This window comes from Garra rufa, chromosome 8, assembly GCF_049309525.1.
Source record: "Garra rufa chromosome 8, GarRuf1.0, whole genome shotgun sequence".
NCBI lineage: Eukaryota > Metazoa > Chordata > Actinopteri > Cypriniformes > Cyprinidae > Garra > Garra rufa.
Genome location: NC_133368.1, coordinates 1,657,692 through 1,684,204, shown reverse-complemented (window position 1 = coordinate 1,684,204; position 26,513 = coordinate 1,657,692). Strand labels below are relative to the sequence as shown.

Genomic DNA, 26,513 nt, shown 5'->3' with positions numbered 1-26,513 from the left:
GATATACGCTGCATCAACCCATTACACTGGAACTCTATCTAGATTCAGTGGCAGTGGATCTGGTAGTGATTTCACTCTGACCATCAGTGGAGTCCAGACTGAAGATGCAGGAGATTATTACTGTCAGAGTTTACACATTCCAAACAGTCAATATGTGTTCACACAGTGATAAAGAGTCGTACAAAAACCTCCGTCAGTCAGAGTCACAGTGACTGCACTGATACAGCTGAGAGATACTGCAGCTGCTGATGGGAGGATCACAAACAACACAAAGATTATAGCAAAATGTAGACATTAGACATTAATATAATATTCATTCATTCATTTACTTACTATACTTATTTATTAGGCATATACAGTACATCATATCAGTCTGTGATCATTGTAAAGTGTAGCTTGTATTTCTTTGTCCTGTGTATCTAAATCAACGAATGCAAGAACTATCAAATAAAGCACACACTGAGGCCTGATATGTGACTCACATGACACTTTGCACTTCAAAAACTATTAATAATATCACCATATGTTTATAATCTGACTACAGTCCTGTTTCTGCAATTGTTGGCTTGGTTAATGTGTATCTATAAAGTATTAGCTGAAGCTCTGATCCTTTCAATCAACAAAAAGCTTCATGCCGCAGTGCATGATGGGTGCCACCATAGTACAAAACTCATCCATGATTCCCAGCATGCTTTGGGGCATGAATAAATTATGCGGCTAAAGTGTCTTTTTCTACTATTATTATGATTACTTTTCAGTAGCTGTTTTGTGATGTTCGGAGTTGATCAGTTTATCTGAATGTTTTCACCATTGCTGAGGTTTGTATGATGAGTGTTGATGTGTCAGTGTGTCTCAATGACCGTTAAAAATTAATAATAAAATTATATATAAACATTATACAAAGCTCTGCATTTTTGCAAAATCATTAAATCTTTGAGAGACAATCTCTGTTCATCTGGTCACAGTCTAAATGCATTAGGGGAGAGTGGGGTGATTTGTGCCAGGGGGGAAGTAGTTCCACCCCTTGTTTCTAGAAAACCATAGAAGAAATTGGTCACGTGACCACATACTTTTGAAGCCATCTAATTTACCCATCCTCCAAAGTAGAGAGACACATGGCATGAGAGCTAAGCACATTTTAGCTCAAAAAACTATTTTTTGCCTTGCAATGTAAAATTTATATGATCAAGGTTTTTTGATTGTTGCGTCTGAACAATTATAGACAAGTTTGAAAATATTTCACACACGTTTTAGTGCTTTAGTAGGCTACACAGTGAGTCTATACACTTAGCATAATATTAGCTCTAAACTGCTGGATCATGCTAGTCTTTAAAAATTGTCAGGATGGGGTGATTTGTGCCAAAGGGGCAGGGTTAAGTTGTGCCAGTGGGATGTTAAGTATTAGTCCGGATCTAGACCAGGGCTGACCAACCCTGCTTCTTGGAGATTTACCCACCTGCAGACTTTAGTTCCAGTCCTGCTCCAACACAGCTGTCTGTGATTATCATGTACCTAAGAGATTAATTAGCTGGGTCAAGTGTGTTTGATTAGGGTTGGAGCTGAACTTTGTAGGATGGTAGATCTCCAGGAACAGGGTTGGGCACCCCTGATGTAGACCTACATATCCACAGGGGATAATCTGTGTGAGGAGATGAGCGTGCCTCATCAGTGTTTGATTTATCTGCCGTTTGTCAGTTTTTTAAGTGGCCACAATGGGATGTTCAGAAATGTTACGAAAAAAGTATTTTTTTTTTCTTATACTGTATGTTACATAATTGACAGACAGCGTTTTGTTGACAGACAGCGTTCTAATGATTCACAAATATCATATATTGTATATTTGAGTTTTTTTGTGTTTTCCGAAAAAGTAGAAAATATGACATTTCAATAGTTTAATAGGGTAACAAAATCTAAATAAACCTTAAATGAGTAATTTTGTATTGAATTTGTCTTGACTTTCTATTGCATTACAGTTCATGACATTAAAATGTTCGGTAACACTTTATAATAACTACACACTATGAGTCATTAGTTAAGCATTGGTAAATAGTTAATTAATCATTTATAAAGCAATATTCCTACATTAATAGACATTTGTAAGCAGTTCATAAATACAGCTATAAATGTTTTATTCTTGTTTTATAAGCATCTGTATAATATGCTTAATAATTGTATTTTCATACTTTATTAAGGACCAGTAAATCATTTCTAAATTATGCATTACATTATTTACAAACCGGTTAGTTAGTAGTTGTAAGTGGTTCATGAGATCATTTAGAAAGTGTTAATAAATGATTCATAAACCATTTGAATGCACATTTATACATCTTATTATTCAGACATATATTAACAGTTAGTCAGTGTGTTAATAAATGCTTTAATAACACATATTCAAGGCATAAATAGTCCTCACTTTAGATGAGCTCACAAATACCATTAACTGGCATCTAGTAAATGTTTTATAACTGCCTGAATTAATTATGAGTTATAGTAATATGTGTTATTAAAGCATTTATTAACACACTGACTAACTGTTAATATGTGTCATTAAAAATTATTCTTAAAGACTAACTACAGACTCTATTAAAAACAATAGGAAAAGTGGTGTCTTTACAGCTATGTTCCAGAAAAAAAGGTATTTCATCTGAGTTCCAAATGATTTGAGATACAGGTAAATGATTCAAATATAGAGAGTCACTTGTTTGCATTGTCAGCACATGCTTCAGTGCTCTGAGAGTGTTTATAGTGCTGAGAGTTCAACACTTCATGACTGAAACTGTTTATCATCATAGCGGACACAATGACTAAAATGACATTCATTATCCTCTTCTTGATCTTGGGAATGTATTTTCATTGTAAGACATTGTAATATACAGTTTATAGCTCTTTTTTTGCAGTTGTAATTCAAACCATTTCTATTCTTTATTCATTTCAGAAGGTTTTAATGTCACGTATTTGTTCTTCAGACTCTACAGGACAGGTGACTGTAATTCAGACTCCAACAGAGAAACATGTTCAGATCGGACAAACAGTCACTCTGACCTGTAAAACCAGCAGCGCCATTGGAGACCCTTCAGACGGTTGGTGTAAGTCTTGTTTCTCCTGGTATCTACAGAAATCTGGAGAAACTCCTAAACTTTTAATTCACAGCATCAAAACCCTTCATACTGGAACTCCATCAAGATTCATTGGAAATGGAGCCGATCATGGAAGAGATTTCACTCTGACCATCAGTGGAGTCCAGACTGAAGATACAGGAGATTATTACTGTCAGAGTCTACACTATATCAACAGTAAATATGTGTTCACACAGTGATAAAGAGTTGTACAAAAACCTCTGTTTGTCAGAGTCACAGTGACTGCACTGATACAGCTGAGAGATACTGCAGCTGCTCTACAACACAATCACACACAACACTGATCAACACAAACACTAATAACACAATATCATCACATTCAACATCAGTCTTGTATTTCAGAAAAGAGTCAGTCAGTGTTTTAATAAGATCATCCTGTTTTATGTGTAATGATCAAACTGAGCACACTGCATTTGGTTTAGTTCTGGTGTTTCATTTTGTCTTACATAATTACTGTCAGAACAACTGATATTTATTTTGAGATCATGGGTTTTTGTGACATTTTCATATATATTTTCACTACCTCCTATAAATATGATGTGTTTGTCTGTGTGCTGCTTGACTACAGCAGAAGTGAAACTGGTGTGTTTCAGTCCAGATCATGTAACCAATCAAAGAGTGACACTGAGAGTGAGGGCTGAAAATCTCATTTACATTGTCAGGGTGGAGTGACTCAGATCTTCTCAGAATAGAGCAGTTCTGTCTCCAGAGACCGTGTTCAAACCCCAAGAGCTTTATTTGACTCGATTTACTGCTACTGATCAAGCTTCTGGAAACACCTGAACAAACACTACATGCATCTTCATCTGTTAGTTGAATGAAGTTGTCAGACACAAATGGAGTTTGTTGAGAAGCTTTATTGAATGTTGCAGCAAACACAGCAGATTGAAAGATCAGCCAGTGCTTTGACACTAGAGCTGTCTTTCAGTATTGAGTTGTAAATGACTACAGCTGCAGCACTAGACTCATGTGAATCCTGCCTGACACAGGACACTCAGACACGGCTCATCTTCAGCGCTCCGAGCGACTAACAGTGACTCTTGGTGAAGGAGAACTCTTGAGAATCTCCATCGTGTGTTACTCTGCAGACGAACAACTCTTTCGCTTCCCAGAGCTCTTTGCTGAGGGTCAGGACGCTACTGCGGCTGTAGCGGCCGCCCTGCTCGCTCTCTGCGCTGGTCACGACCCCATCGGTGACCTCTGAGCCGTCCAGTGTCCAGCTCACCTGCGCCCCCTGTGGAGAGTAAGAGCTGAGCAGGCAGAGCAGTGCGGCTGAGTGTCCAGAGATCTGCAGAGAAGAGGGCGGCAGCAGAGACACTGAGGGCTTCACTGTGGGACCAGCTGCAGGAGACAAACACAACACATTCACAAACAAAGAAAATACAAACACTACATACATTTCAAAGAAACTTCATAAAAGAAGCTAAATATATTAAGTTATACTACAGGGCCGTTGAATGCTTGAATCTGATTGGCTGATGAATGTTCTAATGGTGTGCATTATTTTCAGGGAAATGCACGGCGAACGAAGTTCCAGGCAGCACTTGACCACATTACATGTCTATATCACTTTGCCATACCATTTCAGTTAGATGCACAGACTGAGAGAGGTAATTCATGAGCTTGATCTCTCCCTTCCTCTCTCTTTCTGCCTGTCTGTCGGTCTGTCTAAACTTCAATTTTAACTGCATTAGTTTCCTATCAACGGCTCAAGCATCATTACCAGGTCTAAAATGACGTTTTGGAATTAGCAACTAAAGTTTAGGATGAGCTGTGTAAAAATGAATCCTACTCACTACAGCATTTTAAGGACAAAAACCGGATGAAGATCTTGAAATATATCATCTGATTGATGTCTTGAGGTGTGGTAACCGTAGTATAAGCAGAATAATTGACTTTGGTCCGTTGAATTCTACAAAAATAATTCACTCCCGAGGTGTAACGGCATCACCACCGTCAGGTGTGCATTATTTTCTAAGAATTCAACGGCCCGTCGTCAGTTATTCCTCACATATTTACTGCTTCAACCCCAGCAGTTTTCATATCCCTAAATAATGTCTTTGCATTTTAGTTAGGTGAGATATTTAACTCAAAACTCACTTTCAAATACTGAATTATTAGCACAACATGAGCAAAAGAGATTCAACATTATTGATCAATCTACAGAAAGTACCTCCATTTAAACATATATTTTAACATTTTTCTTTTCATGTCTTTTTTCCATGCTATATATGTTATAATCTAATACAATCAAGAGTGAGCCACATTATGAAAAAGTGAATAATTCGGTTTTTCTGAAAATCTAAACATGACAATGTTTCAGATGAAATATTTACTGTAAAACATTATTTAAAAAAACGGGTAACACTTTGCAATAAGGTTATTAGTTAATGTTAATTAATGCATTAACTAATAGTAACTAACAATGAGCAATACATGTGTTACAGTATTTATTAATATTTGTTAACATTGATTAATAAAGGTACAGCTGTCCATTGTTAGTTAATGTTTACTCAGGTCCATTAATTAATATTAACAGAAGAAACATTGGATTTTAATACTCTATTAGCAAATCAATTTGAACTGAGATTAATAAATGCTTTACAATAATTTTCCATTGTTAGTTTATGTTAAATAATGTAGGTAACTAATATTAACAGATGAAACGTTGTGAAGTGTCACCAAAAATATTATCGTTAGAAAAAAAAAGGTAACACTTTAGAATAGGAAACACTTCTTCACTATTAACTACGACTTTGCCTTCAATAAATTCCTAATTTGCTGCTTATTAACAGTTAGTGAGGTAGTTGTTAGGATTTGAGATGTAGAATTAGACATTAATATGTGCTTAATTACTGCTACAACTAGAGACTGTAAAAATAAAGTGTTCCCAAAATTCTGTTTCAAATTAAAAATAAAATTGTACACAATCTAAATTGCATGTTTACAGTGAATGAATAAAATAGATAGACTTACATTTCACGATCAGTTTAGTTCCTCCACCGAATGTGTACCACAGTGATAGAATCTAATGAAACACTCGTACAAAAACCTCTATTCCACTCGAGTGAACACAAACTCCAGCAGAGAGAGCAAACAACACTTCAACACACTGATAGTAGAAACACCTCAGCTGTTGACAACACTCAGTCGTGTAGTTTTAGTAAAATACTCTTAAACAAGTAAACACTTTCACACAAAACCTTTGTTATTTGTTATAATCAAAATGTTTATGTCTTGAAGACAAATATAATTATTTTCATCAGTTGAAGAGTATATTCATCTCATTGACAATAGACATAGTTTTTCTAGATTGCTTTAAATACAGTAAAACTGGTTTTTAAATGATAATAGAACATAATTTTACTAATTAAGAAATTAGTGCTTTTTACTATGACAATGTCAGTTCAAGCTGTTGTAAATCCTGCCCACTTGTTTGCATTGTCAGCACATGCTCCAGTGCTCTGAGAGTGTTTATAGAGCTGTGAGTTTAACACTTCATGACTGACAGCAGAACACAACACAATCTTCATCATCACACAAGACAAAACAACTACAATGAACAACATCATCATCCTCATCTGGACACTCACACTGTTTGCTCAAGGTTTGTGTAGTAAAATGGAGACAATTGTTTATTCTTTAACGTGTAAAATAATAATAATTTACAGTTTTCATAATTTTACTCGTATTCTTTCTTTCAGAGTGTAGAGGACAGTACACTTTAACTCAAAGTCCGTCAATAGCAGCTCAACCAGGACAATTTATTGGAATAAACTGTAAAACCAGCAGTGCAGTGCACAGCAATAATCATTTAGCCTGGTACTTACAGAAACCCGGAGAAGCTCCTAAACTCCTCATATATTATGCATCAACCCGTTACACTGGAACTCTATCTAGATTCAGTGGCAGTGGATCTGGTAGTGATTTCACTCTGACCATCAGTGGAGTCCAGACTGAAGATGCAGGAGATTATTACTGTCAGAGTTACCACAGTGGTCCAGTGTTCACACAGTGATAAAGAGTCGTACAAAAACCTCCATCAGTCAGAGTCACAGTGACTGCACTGATACAGCTGAGAGATACTGCAGCTGCTGATGGGAGAATCACAAACAACACAAAGATTATAGCAAAATTTAGACATTAGATATTAATACAATATTCATTCATTAATTTACTTACTATACTTATTTATTAGGCATATACAGTACATCATATCATTCATTCACTCTGTGATCATTGTAGCTTGTATTTCTTTGTCCTGTGTATCTAAATCAACGAATGCAAGAACTATCAAATAAAGCACACACTGAGGCCTGATATGTGACTCACATGACACTTTGCACTTCAAAAACTATTAATAATATCACCATATGTTTATAATCTGACTACAGTCATGTTTCTGCAATTGTTGGCTTGGTTAATGTGTATCTATAAAGTATTAGCTGAAGCTCTGATCCTTTCAATCAACTAAAAGCTTCATGTTGCAGTGCATGATGGGTGCCACCATAGTACAAAACTCATCCATGATTCCCAGCATGCTTTGGGGCATGAATAAATTATGTGACTAAAGTGTCTTTTTCTTTTATTATTATGATTACTTTTCAGTAGCTGTTTTGTGATGTTCGGAGTTGATCTGTTTATTGAATGTGTCATGATCTGGGCTGTGGGGTTTCCCTCAGCCACCTGAGGACGCTGTTTTCCCTTCCCTCCACAGCACTTCCCCAAATTGTACACTCCTGTTTGTCATTAGCAATCATTTACCTCTCACCTGGTCACAATTATCTGGTCTATAAGAACTCTCATTTCCCACTACTCATTCTGGCTGCATTGTCTTCTGTGTGGTTTGTTTTTCGTGATTCTTGTTCCTGAAGTTTATGTTCCTGATCTTGCCTTGTTTGTGTTTTGGTGTGCCGTGTTGGCCTTTTGGTTTATGTTTATTTGTGTTTTGTTATATTAAAAGACCTCTTCCTGCATTTGGACCCAGACCTCCTTTCTCTACGTGACAGAATGCAGCCAGCAAAGATGGGTCCAGCGGGGAGGAATTTTTTTCTCAAGGAGGCGGCGTCCCCCCGTTCTGTTCCCGAGACGGCGGGGATGTCCTTCGAGGCGGCGTCAGCTGCTCGTTTTGAGTGCATCTACGCCTGCCTGGCGGCGATGGATGCCCGTAGCGCAGAGGCTGCGCGGATGCGCCCCTGCTTTGCGGCGGGGATAGAGACGCTGTTTCGCGGGAAGGTGGCGGCGTCCACTTTCTCGATCCCCGAAGCGGCGGCGATCGCTATTCCTGCTCCTAATGCGGCGGCGTCCGCTGTTAATGTTCCCAAGACGGCGCCGGTGACCGCGCTCTCTGTTCCGGACGCGGCGGTGACCGCGCTCTCTGTTCCGGACGCGGCGGTGACCGCGCTCTCTGTTCCTGACGCGGCGGTGACCGCTCTCTCTGTTCCGGACGCGGCGGTGACCGCTCTCTCTGTTCCTGACGCGGCGGTGACCGCTCTCTCTGTTCCGGACGCGGCGGTGACCGCTCTCTCTGTTCCGGACGCGGCGGTGACCGCTCTCTCTGTTCCGGACGCGGCGGTGACCGCTCTCTCTGTTCCTGACGCGGCGGTGACCGCTCTCTCTGTTCCGGACGCGGCGGTGACCGCTCTCTCTGTTCCGGACGCGGCGGTGACCGCTCTCTCTGTTCCGGACGCGGCGGTGACCGCTCTCTCTGTTCCGGACGCGGCGGTGACCGCGCTCTCTGTTCCGGACGCGGCGGTGACCGCTCTCTCTGTTCCGGACGCGGCGGTGACCGCGCTCTCTGTTCCTGACGCGGCGGTGACCGCTCTCTCTGTTCCTGACGCGGCGGTGACCGCTCTCTCTGTTCCGGACGCGGCGGTGACCGCTCTCTCTGTTCCGGACGCGGCGGTGACCGCTCTCTCTGTTCCGGACGCGGCGGTGACCGCTCTCTCTGTTCCGGACGCGGCGGTGACCGCTCTCTCTGTTCCGGACGCGGCGGTGACCGCTCTCTCTGTTCCGGACGCGGCGGTGACCGCTCTCTCTGTTCCGGACGCGGCGGTGACCGCTCTCTCTGTTCCGGACGCGGCGGTGACCGCTCTCTCTGTTCCGGACGCGGCGGTGACCGCTCTCTCTGTTCCGGACGCGGCGGTGACCGCGCTCTCTGTTCCTGACGCGGCGGTGACCGCTCTCTCTGTTCCTGACGCGGCGGTGACCGCTCTCTCTGTTCCGGACGCGGCGGTGACCGCTCTCTCTGTTCCGGACGCGGCGGTGACCGCTCTCTCTGTTCCGGACGCGGCGGTGACCGCTCTCTCTGTTCCGGACGCGCCGGTGACCGCGCTCTCTGTTCCGGACGCGGCGGTGACCGCGCTCTCTGTTCCGGACGCGGCGGTGACCGCTCTCTCTGTTCCGGACGCGGCGGTGACCGCGCTCTCTGTTCCTGACGCGGCGGTGACCGCTCTCTCTGTTCCTGACGCGGCGGTGACCGCTCTCTCTGTTCCGGACGCGGCGGTGACCGCGCTCTCTGTTCCGGACGCGGCGGTGACCGCTCTCTCTGTTCCGGACGCGGCGGTGACCGCGCTCTCTGTTCCTGACGCGGCGGTGACCGCTCTCTCTGTTCCTGACGCGGCGGTGACCGCTCTCTCTGTTCCGGACGCGGCGGTGACCGCGCTCTCTGTTCCGGACGCGGCGGTGACCGCTCTCTCTGTTCCGGACGCGGCGGTGACCGCGCTCTCTGTTCCTGACGCGGCGGTGACCGCTCTCTCTGTTCCTGACGCGGCGGTGACCGCTCTCTCTGTTCCGGACGCGGCGGTGACCGCTCTCTCTGTTCCGGACGCGGCGGTGACCGCTCTCTCTGTTCCGGACGCGGCGGTGACCGCTCTCTCTGTTCCGGACGCGGCGGTGACCGCTCTCTCTGTTCCGGACGCGGCGGTGAGCCGTTCCGTGGGGAGGGGGTAGTGTCATGATCTGGGCTGTGGGGTTTCCCTCAGCCACCTGAGGACGCTGTTTTCCCTTCCCTCCACAGCACTTCCCCAAATTGTACACTCCTGTTTGTCATTAGCAATCATTTACCTCTCACCTGGTCACAATTATCTGGTCTATAAGAACTCTCATTTCCCACTACTCATTCTGGCTGCATTGTCTTCTGTGTGGTTTGTTTTTCGTGATTCTTGTTCCTGAAGTTTATGTTCCTGATCTTGCCTTGTTTGTGTTTTGGTGTGCCGTGTTGGCCTTTTGGTTTATGTTTATTTGTGTTTTGTTATATTAAAAGACCTCTTCCTGCATTTGGACCCAGACCTCCTTTCTCTACGTGACAGAATGTTTTCACCATTGCTGAGGTTTGTATGATGAGTGTTGATGTGTCAGTGTGTCTCAATGACCATTACAAAATTAATAATAAAATAAGTATATATATATATATATATATATATATATATATATATATAAACATTATACAATGCTCTGCATTTTTGCTAAATCTTTGAGAGACAATCTCTGTTCATCTGGTCAAAGTCTGAATGCATTATAGGGATTTTTCTTTAATTGCAGCTGCTCTTGTTTACTTTGAGTCAATTGTTAAACTACTGTAGGATATCAGATTGAATCTGATATCAGAAAGACAATTCAAGATTCAATCAGAACAGTGTTGAAACAACAGACAGACAAATTCCACAATGAGGCCGCACAATGTGTGGATGACAATAAATCAGAGCTGGGGCTCCAATGAGTATGAAGCAAGTCTAACTAACTAACACTTCTGTAAAGGGGTCCTATTATGCTTTTTCACTTTTTGAACTTTAGCCAGTGTGTGGTGTGCATGTTTGGACATTAAAAAACATCTATAAAGTTACAAATCTCAAAGTCCACTCTAAAGGGAGATATTTAGTTTTAACAAAATCCATTTTCAAAAACTACAACGAATGGCTCTGTCACACTCGGGAGTCGGGAGACAGACGTTCGGATCCAAATGCAGGCTTTATTTAGAAGGCGTGGTAAACAGACAGGGTCAATCACCGGCAAACAACAACAACGAGGATAATCCAAAGAGTAGTCAAACACAGGCAGAAGGTCGGGGCTGGCAGCGAGAATCAAAACACGGGGAGGAGTCCAGGAATCAAACACAGAGAAAACAAACACGGAAAGAAAACGCTCGGAAATAATGACCAGATGGAACAATAAGACTTCGCCCGGAAGTGTGTGTGTCAGTGGCTTAAATGCATGAGAGTCAATGTGAAACAGGTGTGTGCAGCAATCAGTGCAGTGGGAAACGAGGAGCAGGTGTGTGCAGTGATTGGTGCAGTGGCTTGTGGGGAATGAAGTCCAGAATGTGTTGTGCAAGAGTTCATAATGACAGGATAGACCACATACGTGACAGGCTCATTTAGACTACAGCATTTGTTTTCCTGATGCTATGATGTTACAACGCGGTATCACGCCTATGGAAATTCAAATCATTGGCAGGTAGGGGATACGCCTAACTTCAGCGATGTATATGGACAACTGCTTCTGCTTCAGCGAGCCGCAGGTATACCCGAGCTTATTCCTTACATGTTTATACTAAAGCTTTGACTAAAGTGTCCGCCTGGATGTGTGTGGTACACATGCACGCGTCAGAGCCGCGCCGTAGACGTGCAGTGTGTGGTAAGAGTATTTCATTTAGAAAGTGTAAGTTAATGATTAATTAACTATTTAATTGTACGTTTATACATAATATTTAGAAATATTGTAATAGTGTGTTAATAAATGCTTTATTAACACATATTCCTACTGTAATTAATGATTAATTCAGGTAGTTATAAAACATTTAGTAGTTGTCAGTTAACTGTTTTTGTGAGCTCATCTAAAGTGTAGACTATTTATACCTCGTAAAGCTTTTACAAAGGAGATTTAAAGGCTCAGTTATCTTATAAAGAGAAGGAAACAAACAACAGAACACACACACACACACACACAAATGTAAATGCAATGAAACTGTACAACTGTACACTTTTTATAAAGTGAAAAAATAAACCTCTGCAACAAAATATACATAAAAAATAAGCAACAAAATTGAATATACGTCAACAAAATAAGCAACAAAAAACAACAAAATAAAGCTTACAAAAATAGATAACTGACAACTAGTAAATGATTTATACCCACCTGAATTAATCATGAATTACAGTAAGAATATGTGTTAATAACGCATAAATTAACACTCTGAGTAACTATTGTATGTCTAAATAATATGTATAAATGTGCATTTAAAGTTTATTAATCATTTAGTTACACTTTCTAAATGATCTTATGAATCTCTGACAACTCCTAAATTACTGGTCTGCTAATAATTTAATACTTAATTTAGAAATGATTAATTGATCGTTAATACATTATTAAAATTATTTGAATTATTAAAAACAGTATACATATGCTTATAAATCAGGAACAAAACATTTATAGCTGCATGTATAAACTGTATACTACTGTCTATTAATGTGGGGATAATGATTTATAAATTATGAATTGACTATTTACTAATGCTTTACTAATGGGACTGCTGACCAATCACAATACATTTGGTTTTTCAACCTGGTGTTTAATGCAGATTATGTCATTAGCAAAACATAATCAACAATACCAGATTTTCCACGTTGGTTCTTTTTTGCTATAGAAAATGTTTTTAAAACATATGGCTACAGCAACCAAGAAAAAGTACAAAAACCTTTGTCAGCCAGAGTCACAGTGACTGCACTGATACAGCTGAGAGACACTGCAGCTGCTGATGGAAGGATCACAAAACAAAATCACAAAACATATTAAACTTTTCAGAGACTATTTATATGACTAAGTTGTGACACATCAGGCAGAGAGTGAGGGTCTGAATCCATGGGCAGAGATTATTAGGAGAAACAAGGAGAGAGTGGTCAAAACCCAACACAAAGCAAACAGGCAGAGAAGCAAACAACATGAAGGGGCTGTGTAAGATCACAATGCAAAGATTACAAAATCCAGAGTCATAAAAATAAAGCAAACAAAACTGACATATTTTAGGATCAGTCAGTGCAATTTTGTTAAGTTAAAACAGCCAAGACATGCATTTTTAATCTGGGATTAGGCTTAAACCTAGATTTCACATTGTCTAGAATAAATAATAATAAAATAAATGTGTGTTGCTTATTCATGCAAAACTTGCCACTTCAATATTTTTAAGATTCCCCTTGTCTTTATAATATTTTGATGTCTGGATTTTACTGGAGCTCTGAGGGATAGTGAAGGACACACGTCAGAATGAATCATCACATTTGTTTCATCACAGAGTCAACAGTTGATTCAAACATTCAGAAGGTCAGTATGACTGCTGAGAGTCTCAGTGTGAGCTGATGAATATGAACAAACCTCATCTCTCCCTTAGTCCAACTCAGCTGACTCATTTCAACGAATAAAGTGTCAAAACATATTTGAGTGATTCTGATCCTCTCAGAATAGAGCAGCTCCATCAGCAGATGTTCAGAGTCCTCACAGGAGCTTCATGATACAGTAAAAATACATAGAGTCAATACATAGAAGAACCAATAGTGATCTTAGGAAATGTTTGAGGTTCATAATTTGACTACCCAGTCTTGTTTCTTAATTCCCTTCATCTGCAGGTGTTTTCATGGTTCACTGACTGACATTTGATTATAAAATATGAGCTTGAGTTCTAGGCCCTCATTTATAAAGATGTGTGTAAAAAAAATTCTGAAATGTCTCTTCAAACAATTTATAAAACCATTTATACACACAAAAATATTCCTAAACTTTATAATAATTCCAGTAACATGTTTTCACAGTGATCTATTTTTACATTTACTTTTCTTCATCTTTACATTTTTATGAAAATTTTTTGATAATTTCGATGGTATATATAATGTATGTGCACAAAGTTTGTACTAATGATCCTTTGCACACATAAGAAATGAGGCCTGAGACCTTTTCCAATTCAAAAAGACAAAAATGAGTCAAAGACAAAAAGATACAACATTATTATAATTTTTTTGCTAACTGAATTTTGATTAAATAATATCCAGCCTAGGTTAAAACCGCTTTTAAGATTTTAATCTATAGATTTAAAGAACATTTCACCCATATGTGCTTTTATTTTAACTTCTGTAAATAATAATATTAAATAATTATTAATAAATCTCCCCTAAACAAAACCACCAGACCACCAAACTATCATTAAACACTTCAAAATATAAACACTTAAATCACAAAAGATAAAGTAACACTTTAGAATACTGTTTCTTACTTACTGCAGAATTAATAAAGAATTATTGAAGAACTAACGGGTAATTATTCATTTACACTTAACTCACTACTGTTAACTACTAAAGAAGATGTGTTAACTAATCAGTATGTAATACAATTTTGTTAATGTGTTAAGTAACAGTTAGACTAGTTAAGCTAAAAGAAAAATAACAATGAAATAACTACTAATGAACAGTTTTATGCAAATAGTAACCCTAATAATCAGGTTGTGGCCCACAAATCAAGTACTTGAGTAAAAAAGTACATATACCCCAATAAAATATTACTCCAGTAAAATTATAAATAGGCCTATTCATTTTCACTATTACTTGAGTAAAAGGACAAGTACAAGTACTACTACAGTAGTAACTTTGTTACAGTTTACTACTACTATTATTAGCCTATAATGGAAATGAAATACAAACGTTTTGTTTGCTGCACTTATCTCAAACCTGAAACAGTAGGCCTATTCTAAAGTGAGAATATAGTGAACCCTTTAGTTTTTTTTTTTTTTTTTTTTTAGAATATAATTTTTTTGTTTCAGGTTTGAAATAAGTCCTGTAGAATTATTTAATAATAGTTTTGATCATTCTAATTACTAATGGGTTACCTGTATTTTTACTTTCCCTCAGTCCTGGCCTTACATACAGGAACTGAATTAATGGTAATATGGTATATGCTGAGGAGGCACACATACAGTACTGTATATAAAATTTAAAGGTAAGTTATCAAATGGCACTGGGAGGTTGGTGGGGTTCCTATCGGAAGCTGATTTCTCACAAAACACTCACAAAACAATTCACTACACAGGCAAAACCTCTATAAAGCTTATTGCATTTATTAATATTGCATTTTCACATCACTACTATGACTACTAATACTACTGCTAATAACGTTTATATATGAAAGGGTCAAAACTCAATGTAATTGTGTATGACTGTTCATTAGTAGTTATTTTTCTTTAACCTTAACTAGTAGATAATTAATAGTAGTTCTTCAGGAGGTATGACAGAATACAGGACTTAACGACTACAGACCTGTGGCGCTAACATCTGTCGTCATGAAGTCGTTTGAAAAACTGGTTCTGGCTTATCTGAAGGACATCACCCTTACTGGACCCCCTGCAGTTTGCTTATCGAGCAAACAGGTCTGTAGATGATGCAGTGCACATGAGTCTGCATTTCATACTGCAGCATCTGGACAAATCAGGGACTTACGCGAGGATCCTGTTTGTGGACTTCAGTTCAGCCTTCAACACCATCATCCCAAACCTCCTCCTGCCCAAACTAACTCAGCTCTCTGTGCCCACGTCGGTCTGTCAGTGGATCAACAGCTTCCTGACAGACAGGCAGCAGCTAGTGAGGCTGGGAAAATTCTCATCCAGCACCCGGACTATCAGCACTGGCGCCCCTCAGGGTTGTGTCCTCTCCCCACTGCTCTTCTCCCTGTATACAAATGACTGTACCTCCAAAGACCCCTCTGTCAAGCTCCTGAAGTTTGCAGATGACACCACACTTATCGGCCTCATTCAGGACGGTGACGAGTCTGCTTACAGACAGGAGGTAAAAGAGCTGGCTGTCTGGTGCAGTCATAACAACCTGGAGCTCAACACGCTCAAGACTGTGGAGATGATCATAGACTTCAGGAAAACCCCCCCTGCTCTCCCCCCACTCACCATCATGAACAGCACTGTAAACACAGTGGAGTCATTCAGGTTCCTTGGCAATACCATCTCACAGGACCTGAAGTGGGACATTCACATAGACTCCATTGTGAAAAAGGCCCAGCAGAGACTGTACTTCCTCCGCCAGCTGAGGAAGCTCGACCTGCCACAGGAACTGCTGAAACAGTTTTATTCTGCCATCGTTGAATCCGTCCTCTGCACTTCAATTACTGTCTGGTTCAGCTCAGCTACAAATTCTGATCTCAGAAGACTACGCCGAATAGTCCGGACTGCTGAACGAATCATTGGTACAACCCTCCCTACCCTTCAAGATCTGTACTTATCCAGAGTACGAAAAAGGGCTGCCAAAATTACTCTGGACCCCTCACATCCAGCACACTCGCTTTTTGAACTGTTACCATCTGGTCGACGCTACAGGGCACTGAGCACTAGAACGACCAGACACCGAAACAGTTTCTTTCCTCAGGCAATCCATCTCATGAACACTTGATCGTGGAACATACAACACTATACACTCTTTATTCATTTTTCCGTTATTTATTTAAAGCACATACTTACTTCCATTCAAATGTCTTTGCTATTTTTGCACATTGTCTGTCTTGTATACTTGTATATTGTTATTTTTATAATATGTATCGTCTTGTCACTGTCATTCTGTAGCACTGTGGAGCTCTGTCACAAAAACAAATTCCTAGTATGTGTAAACATACCTGGCAATAAAGCTCATTCTGATTCTGATTCTGATTCTGATTCTGAAAAACCTCTGTTTGTCAGAGTCACAGTGACTGCACTGATACAGCTGAGAGATACTGCAGCTGCTCTACAACACAATCACACACAACACTGATCAACACAAACACTAATCAGTTTTAATATGATCATCATGTTTGTGATAATCCCTGTCAATCAAACTGAAAAGACTGCATTCAGTCACTTTTGCTGACTGGACATAATGCTTTCCATTTGACCCACAGAAAGATTTACATTCTTACACATTTAGTGTCAGAATGGCTAAATCTTGATTTTTAATTATGGATTTTTATGATATTTTCATGTATCTTTTCACTACCTCCTATAAATTTGATGTGTTTGTCTGTGTGCAGCTTGACTACAGCAGAAGTGAAACTGGTGTGTGAGGGCTGAAAATCCCATTTACATTGTCAGGGTGGAGTGACTCAGATCTTCTCAGAATAGAGCAGCTCTGTCTCCAGAGACCGTGTTCAAACCCCAAGAGCTTTATTTGACTCGATTTACTGCTACTGATCAAGCTTCTGGAAACACCTGAACAAACACTACATGCATCTTCATCTGTTAGTTGAATGAAGTTGTCAGACACAAATGGAGTTTGTTAAGAAGCTTTATTGAATGTTGCAGCAAACACAGCAGATTGAAAGATCAGCCAGTGCTTTGACACTAGAGCTGTCTTTCAGTATTGAGTTGTAAATGACTACAGCTGCAGCACTAGACTCATGTGAATCCTGCCTGACACAGGACACTCAGATACGGCTCATCTTCAGCGCTCCGAGCGACTAACAGTGACTCTTGGTGAAGGAGAACTCTTGAGGATCTCCATCGTGTGTTACTCTGCAGACGAACAACTCTTTCGCTTCCCAGAGCTCTTTGCTGAGGGTCAGGACACTACTGCGGCTGTAGCGGCCGCCCTGCTCGCTCTCTGCGCTGGTCACGACCCCATCGGTGACCTCTGAGCCGTCCAGTGTCCAGCTCACCTGCGCCCCCTGTGGAGAGTAAGAGCTGAGCAGACAGAGCAGTGCGGCTGAGTGTCCAGAGATCTGCAGAGAAGAGGGCGGCAGCAGAGACACTGAGGGCTTCACTGTGGGACCAGCTGCAGGAGACAAACACAACACATTCACAAACACTAAGAAAACACACTGCGGCTCCAGCTCTCTTTTGCTCTGCATCATTCCCATCATTTCATGACTTTCAGCCGCAGACATGTGGAATGCATTCAAAATCACAACAATCTCGCCATTTATCTTATTTAACATCACTGCAGCCGATATATATGCAATATACAAAGTACACAATCACTATATGCATTTAAATCAAACATCATCAATGAAACTAAACAAAGACATCTAATTCCACTAGTTTTGATATCTTGACATAACATTTTGTTTATCTAAGATGTTCTGCTTATCTTTTTAATACTTTTGAAACATAATTTCAAATACACATTATTTGAAAACTTTCAATATATTACTGTTCAGAATTAGAAAATAACTGAATCAAATGTATTAAAAAAATTACACATATTTTGCATGTAAATGAATACCACTGAAATATAGGAACAACATGAGCAAAACAGATTCAAAATCATTAAATAACCTACAGAAAGTTGCATTTTAACATCAAAACTCTTTTTTTCTGCACAAAAAAAAAAAAAAAAAAAAAAGCTATTTGTGACCCTGGACCACGAAACCAGTCTTAAGTAGCACAGGTATATTTGTAGCAATAGTCAATTATATGGGTCAAAATGATTGATTTTTCTTCTATTCCAAAAACATTAGGATATTAAGTAAAGATTATGTTCTATGAATATAGTTTGTAAATTTCCTTACCATAAAAATATAAAAACTTACTTTTTGATTAGTAAAATGCATTGCTAACAACTTCATTTGGACAACTTCAAAGGTGATTTTTTTTTTTTCAATATTTTGTCCTTTCCAAACTACACATTAATGGAAAGCTTATTTGTTCAGCTTTCAGGTGATGTATAATTCTCAATAAAAAAAATAAAAAAAATAAAAAAATTTAAAAAAAACTTTACAACTGGTTTTGTGGTCCAGGATCACATATATGAACACAATGCAGAAATAAAAGAAACACTGTGATAAACTAAAACTCATAGTGCGATGCATTTTGAAATACATTTGAGTGTTCAGACAGGAATTCAGTTTGTTCAAAGTGAATTATTCAGTTCTATCAAATATCAAAATGTCTTAAAACAATAAACAACATAAAAAAATTTGATTAAATATTTATTATAAATCATTTTTAATTGTTGCAAAAATTATTTAGTTTTTTACAAATTTAAAAACAGGTTTTTACAATCTAAATGTCATGTTTTAATGGAGAATTAAATAGACAGACTTACATTTCACCATCAGTTTAGTTCCTCCACCGAAAGTCCACCACAGTGCTACAATCTAATGAAACACTCGTACAAAAACCTCAATTCCACTCGAGTGAACACAAACTCCACTAGAGAGAGAGCAAACAACACTTCAACACACTGATAGTAGAAACACCGCAGCTGTTGACAACAATTTAGTTTTGGAAAACTGCATGCTTAAAAAGTAAGAACAACACTTAAAAGACCTTCAAATTGTGCTGATATAACAAATTTTAAAGATATATATTTAATGACCTTTGTCCTCTTTGTCCATCATGGATGATATTGTGTTTCTCATAATGATGCTTCTAAGAAATAAAAGGGAAAAAACTGCAGATGAATTAAAAATGTCTCATGCACACTAATTATTCTTCAGTAAAACTTTGCTGCACAGTTACCAACAATAATACAAAGTATTTTTGTGAGTTGCACTATTTCCTTACAGCATGAAGGTCCCTAGTGTGAGTCACACAGCAGGAAATTAGATTTAAAATTATATTAATTTTGAAACCTCTGGCCCTGAATTCAACAATAGTTACTGAAAATCTTTATTTTAAGGTTCAATTCTCGCTATTAACAAACCATTAACTACGACTTTTGTCTAAAAAAACCCCTTCTAATTTGCTGTTTATTAATAGTTAGTAAGGTAGTTGTTAAGTTTAGGTATTTAGCTAATTTTAATCAGTCAGTTTAGTTTTTGTGTTACTCCTCCTGTGTTTTCGATCAGACTATGAAAACGGAGATTTTTTTTGCAGAACAGTGGTGTTTTCTCCTTCATAGAACTCGGAGTGGTTTCTTTCAGCAGTGATTGTGGAAAAGAAATGCAAATAACTAACTAGATTCTGTCTGTAGACATTACTTGCTTACAGAAATGTTATATAAAAGCAATGTCACACTCACAGTCATGCTGTGGCCTTCTGTCTATGGTACAATCTGTGCTGATATTCAGTACAACTGCTCTTTTTGTTATGTGATATTGCTTAAATGTGATAGGATGAAAGAAAACAGCAAAAAACTTTTAAAGGCAACTTCAGCATGGACATATCTAATTCACTCTGAAAACTTTGAATGCATAAAAAAATAATCAAAACACAAAACAATTAACAAAACTAATAACAATATAGATTCATGATAAATGAGTGAATACGTATATTTAAATAAAAAATAAAATTTTCAAAGATCATTACTGATTTAAGATGGCTGGACCCTCTTGTATAGTTTTCTCCATTTGCAGGTGTTTTCATTGTTCATCTTGACAAGAGGACTCAAAGCCATAACAATGACTGGATGAACTTAATGTATCAAAATGTGCAGTACACAACAGATCACAACCTGTCAAATACTGTATTCCTATATGCAATTCACTTGATTGTCTATTTCCAAAGTTATAAATATACCTGCAGTGATTTCAACTGCAATTTGAAACATCTCTTTCTTTTTTTATAAACAGAGAGTAAAAAGATTCAAATTTGATTAAAAAACCTACAACATGAATTCATTCACCCAAATCACCTTGAGTCAACAGGGCCAGGCTGCTGCAGGTAGTGTAATGTCGCAGGACTATTTTCTTGACTTGCTTTGGGTTTGCTAACACCAATCAGTCATCACTTAAATGCCATAGATTTCAGTATTGTTGCTAAACATTCATCTCTCTTCATGATTTCTGACCAATGAGAAGAGCAATAAAACAATAAAACATCAAAATTGGAAGTTGAGAGTTTGACACCTGCTGCAAACCAACTAAACTAAATTAGCAAATATTTCTGTTTATTTCCTTAAAAATACACTTGACAATGCGTAATTATCTTGTACATGCTAAACGAATTTCTCTGCATTAAATGCACTCTGTTTTTAAGTGGACATATTCACCTATAGTTTGTATAGTGTTCATTTTTAATTTCCTTGTGAAAAAGAAATGCACTTTTATATATACTTTCATTTTAAGTGTATGTTTTTTTTATAATTTTTTTTTTTAAAGTAGTCTGGTAAAAAAACAAATGTATTTTAATTGAATTTATATAATTTGTTAATTTTAAACATTTAATTTAAATTACATAACTTTATACAAATGCTTTATATAATATAAACATTTTAAATACCTAAAAAAAAATTTTACTTTTGGACAACACACAGTTCAGTTGAAATTAAAATAAATTATTTTACATGTGTTTTAGTATATTAGTCAATACATTAACATAAGTATAATTTTTTAAGAAAGACAAAATAATTATTTAAAATTCACGTTTAAGCAAAACTTAATTACACATTATAACAACGTGCAATTTTTTTAAGTGAATGTATTTGTGTTAAGAAACAAAGCCATGAAAGTGTATTCTCTTTACATAGACTTAAGTGGTCTTTGATTTGAGATATATATTTGTAGGTTTAAGATTCGAAGTATACTTTTCACAAAGGTTAGTTTGTTAGTGGCACAAATCCTGCCCACTTGTTTGCATTGTCAGCACATGCTTCAGTGCTCTGAGAGTGTTTATAGAGCTGTGAGTTTAACACTTCATGACTGACAGCAGAACACAACACAATCTTCATCATCACACAAGACAAAACAACTACAATGAACAACATCATCATCCTCATCTGGACACTCACACTGTTTGCTCGAGGTTTGTGTAGTAAAATGTTAACAAAGTTATTAATTCTTTGTCGCGTAAATTATTCATCATTTAGAGTTGTTTCTTAATGCTATTTCTGTTCTTTATTTCAGAGTGTAGAGGACAGTACACTTTAACTCAGAGTCCATCAATAACAGCAACGCAAGGACAAGAAGTCAGAATAAACTGTAAAACCAGCAGTAGAGTGTATGATGATGATGAGTTACAATGGTACTTACAGAAACCTGGAGAAGCTCCTAAACTCCTGATATATGAGACATCAAGGCGATATACTGGAACTACTTCTAGATTCAGTGGCAGTGGATCTGGAAGTGATTTCACTCTGACCATCAGTGGAGTCCAGACTGAAGATGCAGGAGATTATTACTGTCAGAGTTTACACTATCCAAACAGTCAATATGTGTTCACACAGTGATAAAGAGTCGTACAAAAACCTCCATCAGTCAGAGTCACAGTGACTGCACTGATACAGCTGAGAGATACTGCAGCTGCTGATGGGAGGATCACATACAATACAGTGGCACAATGTATTAAACATTTCAGAGACTATTAATTTATATTATGTACTTAGGAAATCATAATATGATATAATTTATTACACGGCTCCGTGGAATACTTGATTCTGATTGGTCAGTCACCACATTCCAAGGTTTGATATTCCCACTTATTACACGGCTCTTTGGAATGCTTGATTCTGATTGGTCAGTTGAGACATTTGCAGGTTCGTTCTTTTCAAATAATCACCGCTCCAAAGTAATAACGCATAGCCGGTACTACTTGTATGTTTAAAATCCCTCCGTGCCAACAAAGATTACCGTTTGGCGCCATCTTGTGACAAACACTGGACAACCACAATTAACAATGGAAAATTTCGACATTAATCTTTTTAAATTGTCTCACTAACGTACATAGTTTGAATGTTAGTCACGTGGTACTATATCGCTCCGCGGAAGGATAAAAATGTTAATTTAAAACAAATATGCCAATAAAAGGTTTCAAATTCATATTCATGTCCAGTTTTTTTCCTTATGTGGCAAGTAGCCGTGTAATAAGCGGGATAATGTACAGGCAGCCGGTAGTTATCGTGAAATAAGCCCCTTCAGTGTGATACAATACCCTCCGCTTCGCGTCGGGTCCTGATCACACTGTCGGGGCTTATTTCTGCGATAACTACCGGCTGCCTGTACATTATCCCTTACATAACAACTGGTTAAAACTAATAACGCAGGCTCATCCAGGTAACTGCCTGCAATTGGCGCTGTTCACTTGCTGGGCTTTATTCTCTGATAGCAACCATCTGGATGTACATTATCCATTTGTCATGATCTGGGCTGTGGATTCCCTCAGCCACCCGAGGTCGCTGTTCCCCTTGCACTGCACTACCCTGATCGTTCACATCTGTCTTGTCATTAGCACTGATTACACTCACATCTGTTCACAATCATCTGGACTATAAGAACTCTCACTTTTCACTCCTGTTTCATGGCTGCATTGTCTTTTGTGTTGTCTCTATGATTTGTGTTCCTGATTCCTGGCCTTAGACCGTGTTCCCTGTTTTGTTCATTTTGTGTTCTTGTTTCGTTCATTTTGTGTTCTTGTTTCATCAAACTCCTCACCTGCATTTGGACCCAGACCTCGTCCTTATTCGCACGTGACAGAATGCAGCCATCCACATTGGGTCCAGCGGGGGAGATGTCTTTTGAGGCGGTGTCGGCCGCTCGCTTCGAGACCACACTGTTAAAAATCGCTGTAAAAAAACGGCCAAATTTTGACAGTAACATGCTGTTTTCCATTAAAACAGTGCATTCTGGGTATTATTTGTCAATTTCGGAAAAAGTAGCCTGCTGCTATGTATCGTGAATTAACAGCGTTCAAAATCGACACTCAGAGACTGTTTAAAATCAAACTCTACACCCTCATTCCCTATTCCCTACATGAGTTTACTAATATTCATGGGTACCAAAGACGTCACTTCCGCTGTGCTCGCCGCCATATTTGTGTCCGATATGACAACAGACACAGCGCATCTAAATGAGATTTAATAATAAATTGAAATAAAAAAATACTTTTTACCACTACTTCCCACACTGTGTATTTGACTTGATTGTATGTTTAGGACAAAAAGTGTAAATTATTGTGAACGTAGACGCTCGATGAAGGCTTTAAGACCTTGAAGAATCCTGGTCACTACTTCACAGGGAACGGGACTCGCGCTGACGGCACTAATTCCCTTACAGTCCGCGCTTAGATTTCGGCAAATTAGTTTTGCCGAATGCAAAAAAAAAAAAATGTGATTATTGAGCATAAGCCCAACATCCAGCAAGCCAAGAAAACATAGAATTTACCTGAGGGAAGACGTCTTTCACGTCTTGTGTATTCCTAAACCTGGATCTCATTATTGAAGCACAAATTCAAGCACCAAAAGCATGAGATTTCTTTATTTAAAATATGCATTTGTATTCATTCAAGCTATATGGCTGCAATAACATTTTAGTTTAGTTTATTACACCACTTGTGCAGCCAGTCACAATTCACAATGGTACCATTTACTCGGGACCATGGTTTGTGTGTAAAATGTTTAGAGTAATTGTACATAAATAGTTTTAGCAAAACAAATATGATTATTTTTGAGAACCTTTTTACATGTATATACTTTACTGCAGGCGTTGCAATGACGAACGCTATGTAGTACAATAGTTTAGCATTTATTATTTAATTTTCATAATTCACTAAACACCGCATATTCTAAAACACCTTCAACTATAAAACACTCTTGCTCTTAAGCCAAATACACACTGAAACAAATAATTTACGGCATCTGGATGTACTGTAAGTCACTATTCTCTGCATTAGCACTGTTTTGAACTTGCTGTTCGATTGCTTTCTTGTTTACTACATCTTTGGACTCACGAGTTGATCGGTTCAAAATGATGTAATCGCAAAAAAATGCTTTTCATTTTAAGGCATTATTTTGGTTATAATGTACTGATTCACAATCTTATTCAATAATTAATTATTATTCCACTACTCTTGTTGTGCCGAAAAAAACACCCTTGCTGTGAAAAGCACCTTCGTGAATGACACCGGTACACTAAAGGCTATACTGTATGCATACCGACCCACTTCACGCACTGCTGAGATCGAATAAAACTGTAGTTAGGTTTTTTTCTGATGATTGTTGTTTCAGCTAACAGAATAACAGATCCCGGGCATATTGTATCCTTGTTCTGAACATTCTGGGAGTTTTGTTGATCTTCCTCTGGTAGTTGTGGCTGCTGTGACCATAGACTGAAATAGGTAGCGCGGACACAAAAATGGCGGCGATAAAGCACAGTGACGTCACGTGGTCCCTATGGATAGTCCACCTTACAGAGATAATGAAAACTAATGAGTGACTTCAGACACTGATGAACAGCAGCTGTTAATGAGCAGAATCACTGATTGACAGAGAAACAAGACAAACACAAGAACTATAGAACTGACTTCAGCCACAGCCTTAGATGAAATCAACTGAAAATTTAAACAACTCAACACACAGCTTTACCAACTTCACGCATTTCTAAGCGTACAGATTTTATTTCTGTCAGATGTCTATAGAAGATCTTATTGAGAATGAACAGATGTTTAGATGATGATGTTTTGTTTTGTTTTGTTTTGTTTTGTTTTGTTTTGTTTTGTTTGATGATACTATTGTGGAGATCAGTGTTTGCTTTAATTTAATTGGGCTCCTGACTCTTGATATTTAAACATAGATGTTTTTGCTGTAACTGGGTTTTTATGATGCATTAGTTACAGTAATGCTGGTCAGTTGATGTTGGCTATTTTTAGTTGAGCATGAACATGATCTATAGTTGTTGATTTTTTTTCCACCAAGTGTGTTACAACACACAACAAAATCCCCAGTGTTAATTTAACACTCTGAGTGTGGACACTGAAGCAGTGTTGAAGTTAACGAGATAATTAGGTGATTAACAAAGTGATGATTGATCATTATTGAAGACACCTGATGTTAATAATCAGAATCACCAAAGGAGAAAACCAAAAGTTTTAAGCAACCATTATAGTGGTCAGTGTTTGCATTAGTTAGGCTCTTGACCCTTAAATCTTCAATATTAGGGCTTGTTTGACTGCTGTATATGAGTTAAAACAGCCGGACATAAGCTCATGTCAGGTGATGATTATGTTTTAACATATTCATTGTTTGACATGAATCACCTAGTGTCTGATCTCTTATTATTTATTTTTCTTGCTTATTGTAATAGCCTTGATAATAGCCCTGATAATAGCCCACAGAAGATACAGCACCTCTTATACTTTTTGGAAAGATTTTTTTACACCCTGTTTTTTTTCTTTTTTGTTTCACATAGGCACACATAGACATCAAGAACCAGCCCATGAATCTCAACAATGGTGACAAACAGCATATTCAGATAAACAGATCAGCTCTGAACTCTCATAATTTATTCATGCCGCAATGCATGATGGGAGTCATGGATGAGTTCTGATTGGTTACAACGCGCTTTTTGATGGTCACCGTTGTTGTGGTTCCCACGCTGATTCTTCATGTCTGTGTGTCTAAATTAAAATAAACTCTTTTTTCATCATCTGTCTGACTATGTCAAAACTGATTGCTCTTTTGTTCACAGTTTCTTGTAGTCTGTAAGGAAATC

At 38.4% G+C, this 26,513-nt stretch overlaps 2 gene segments (V, D, J or C); both read right to left on the bottom strand.

Moving 5' to 3' along the window:
- Positions 1-3,988: 3,988 nt before the first annotated feature.
- LOC141340817 (Ig lambda-2 chain C region-like) lies at positions 3,989-6,670 on the bottom strand. The segment is given in 3 exon segments: positions 3,989-4,478; positions 6,114-6,165; positions 6,647-6,670. Coding segments are annotated over 3 exon segments (390 nt in total).
- A 10,760-nt stretch (positions 6,671-17,430) lies between these two features.
- LOC141340809 (Ig lambda-2 chain C region-like) overlaps positions 17,431-26,513 on the bottom strand; it is a 12,253-nt gene continuing 3,170 nt past the window's right edge. The window contains 3 exon segments of the C gene segment in view: positions 17,431-17,923; positions 19,196-19,247; positions 23,460-23,590. Of these exon segments, the coding sequence occupies positions 17,610-17,923; positions 19,196-19,247; positions 23,460-23,590 (497 nt within the window).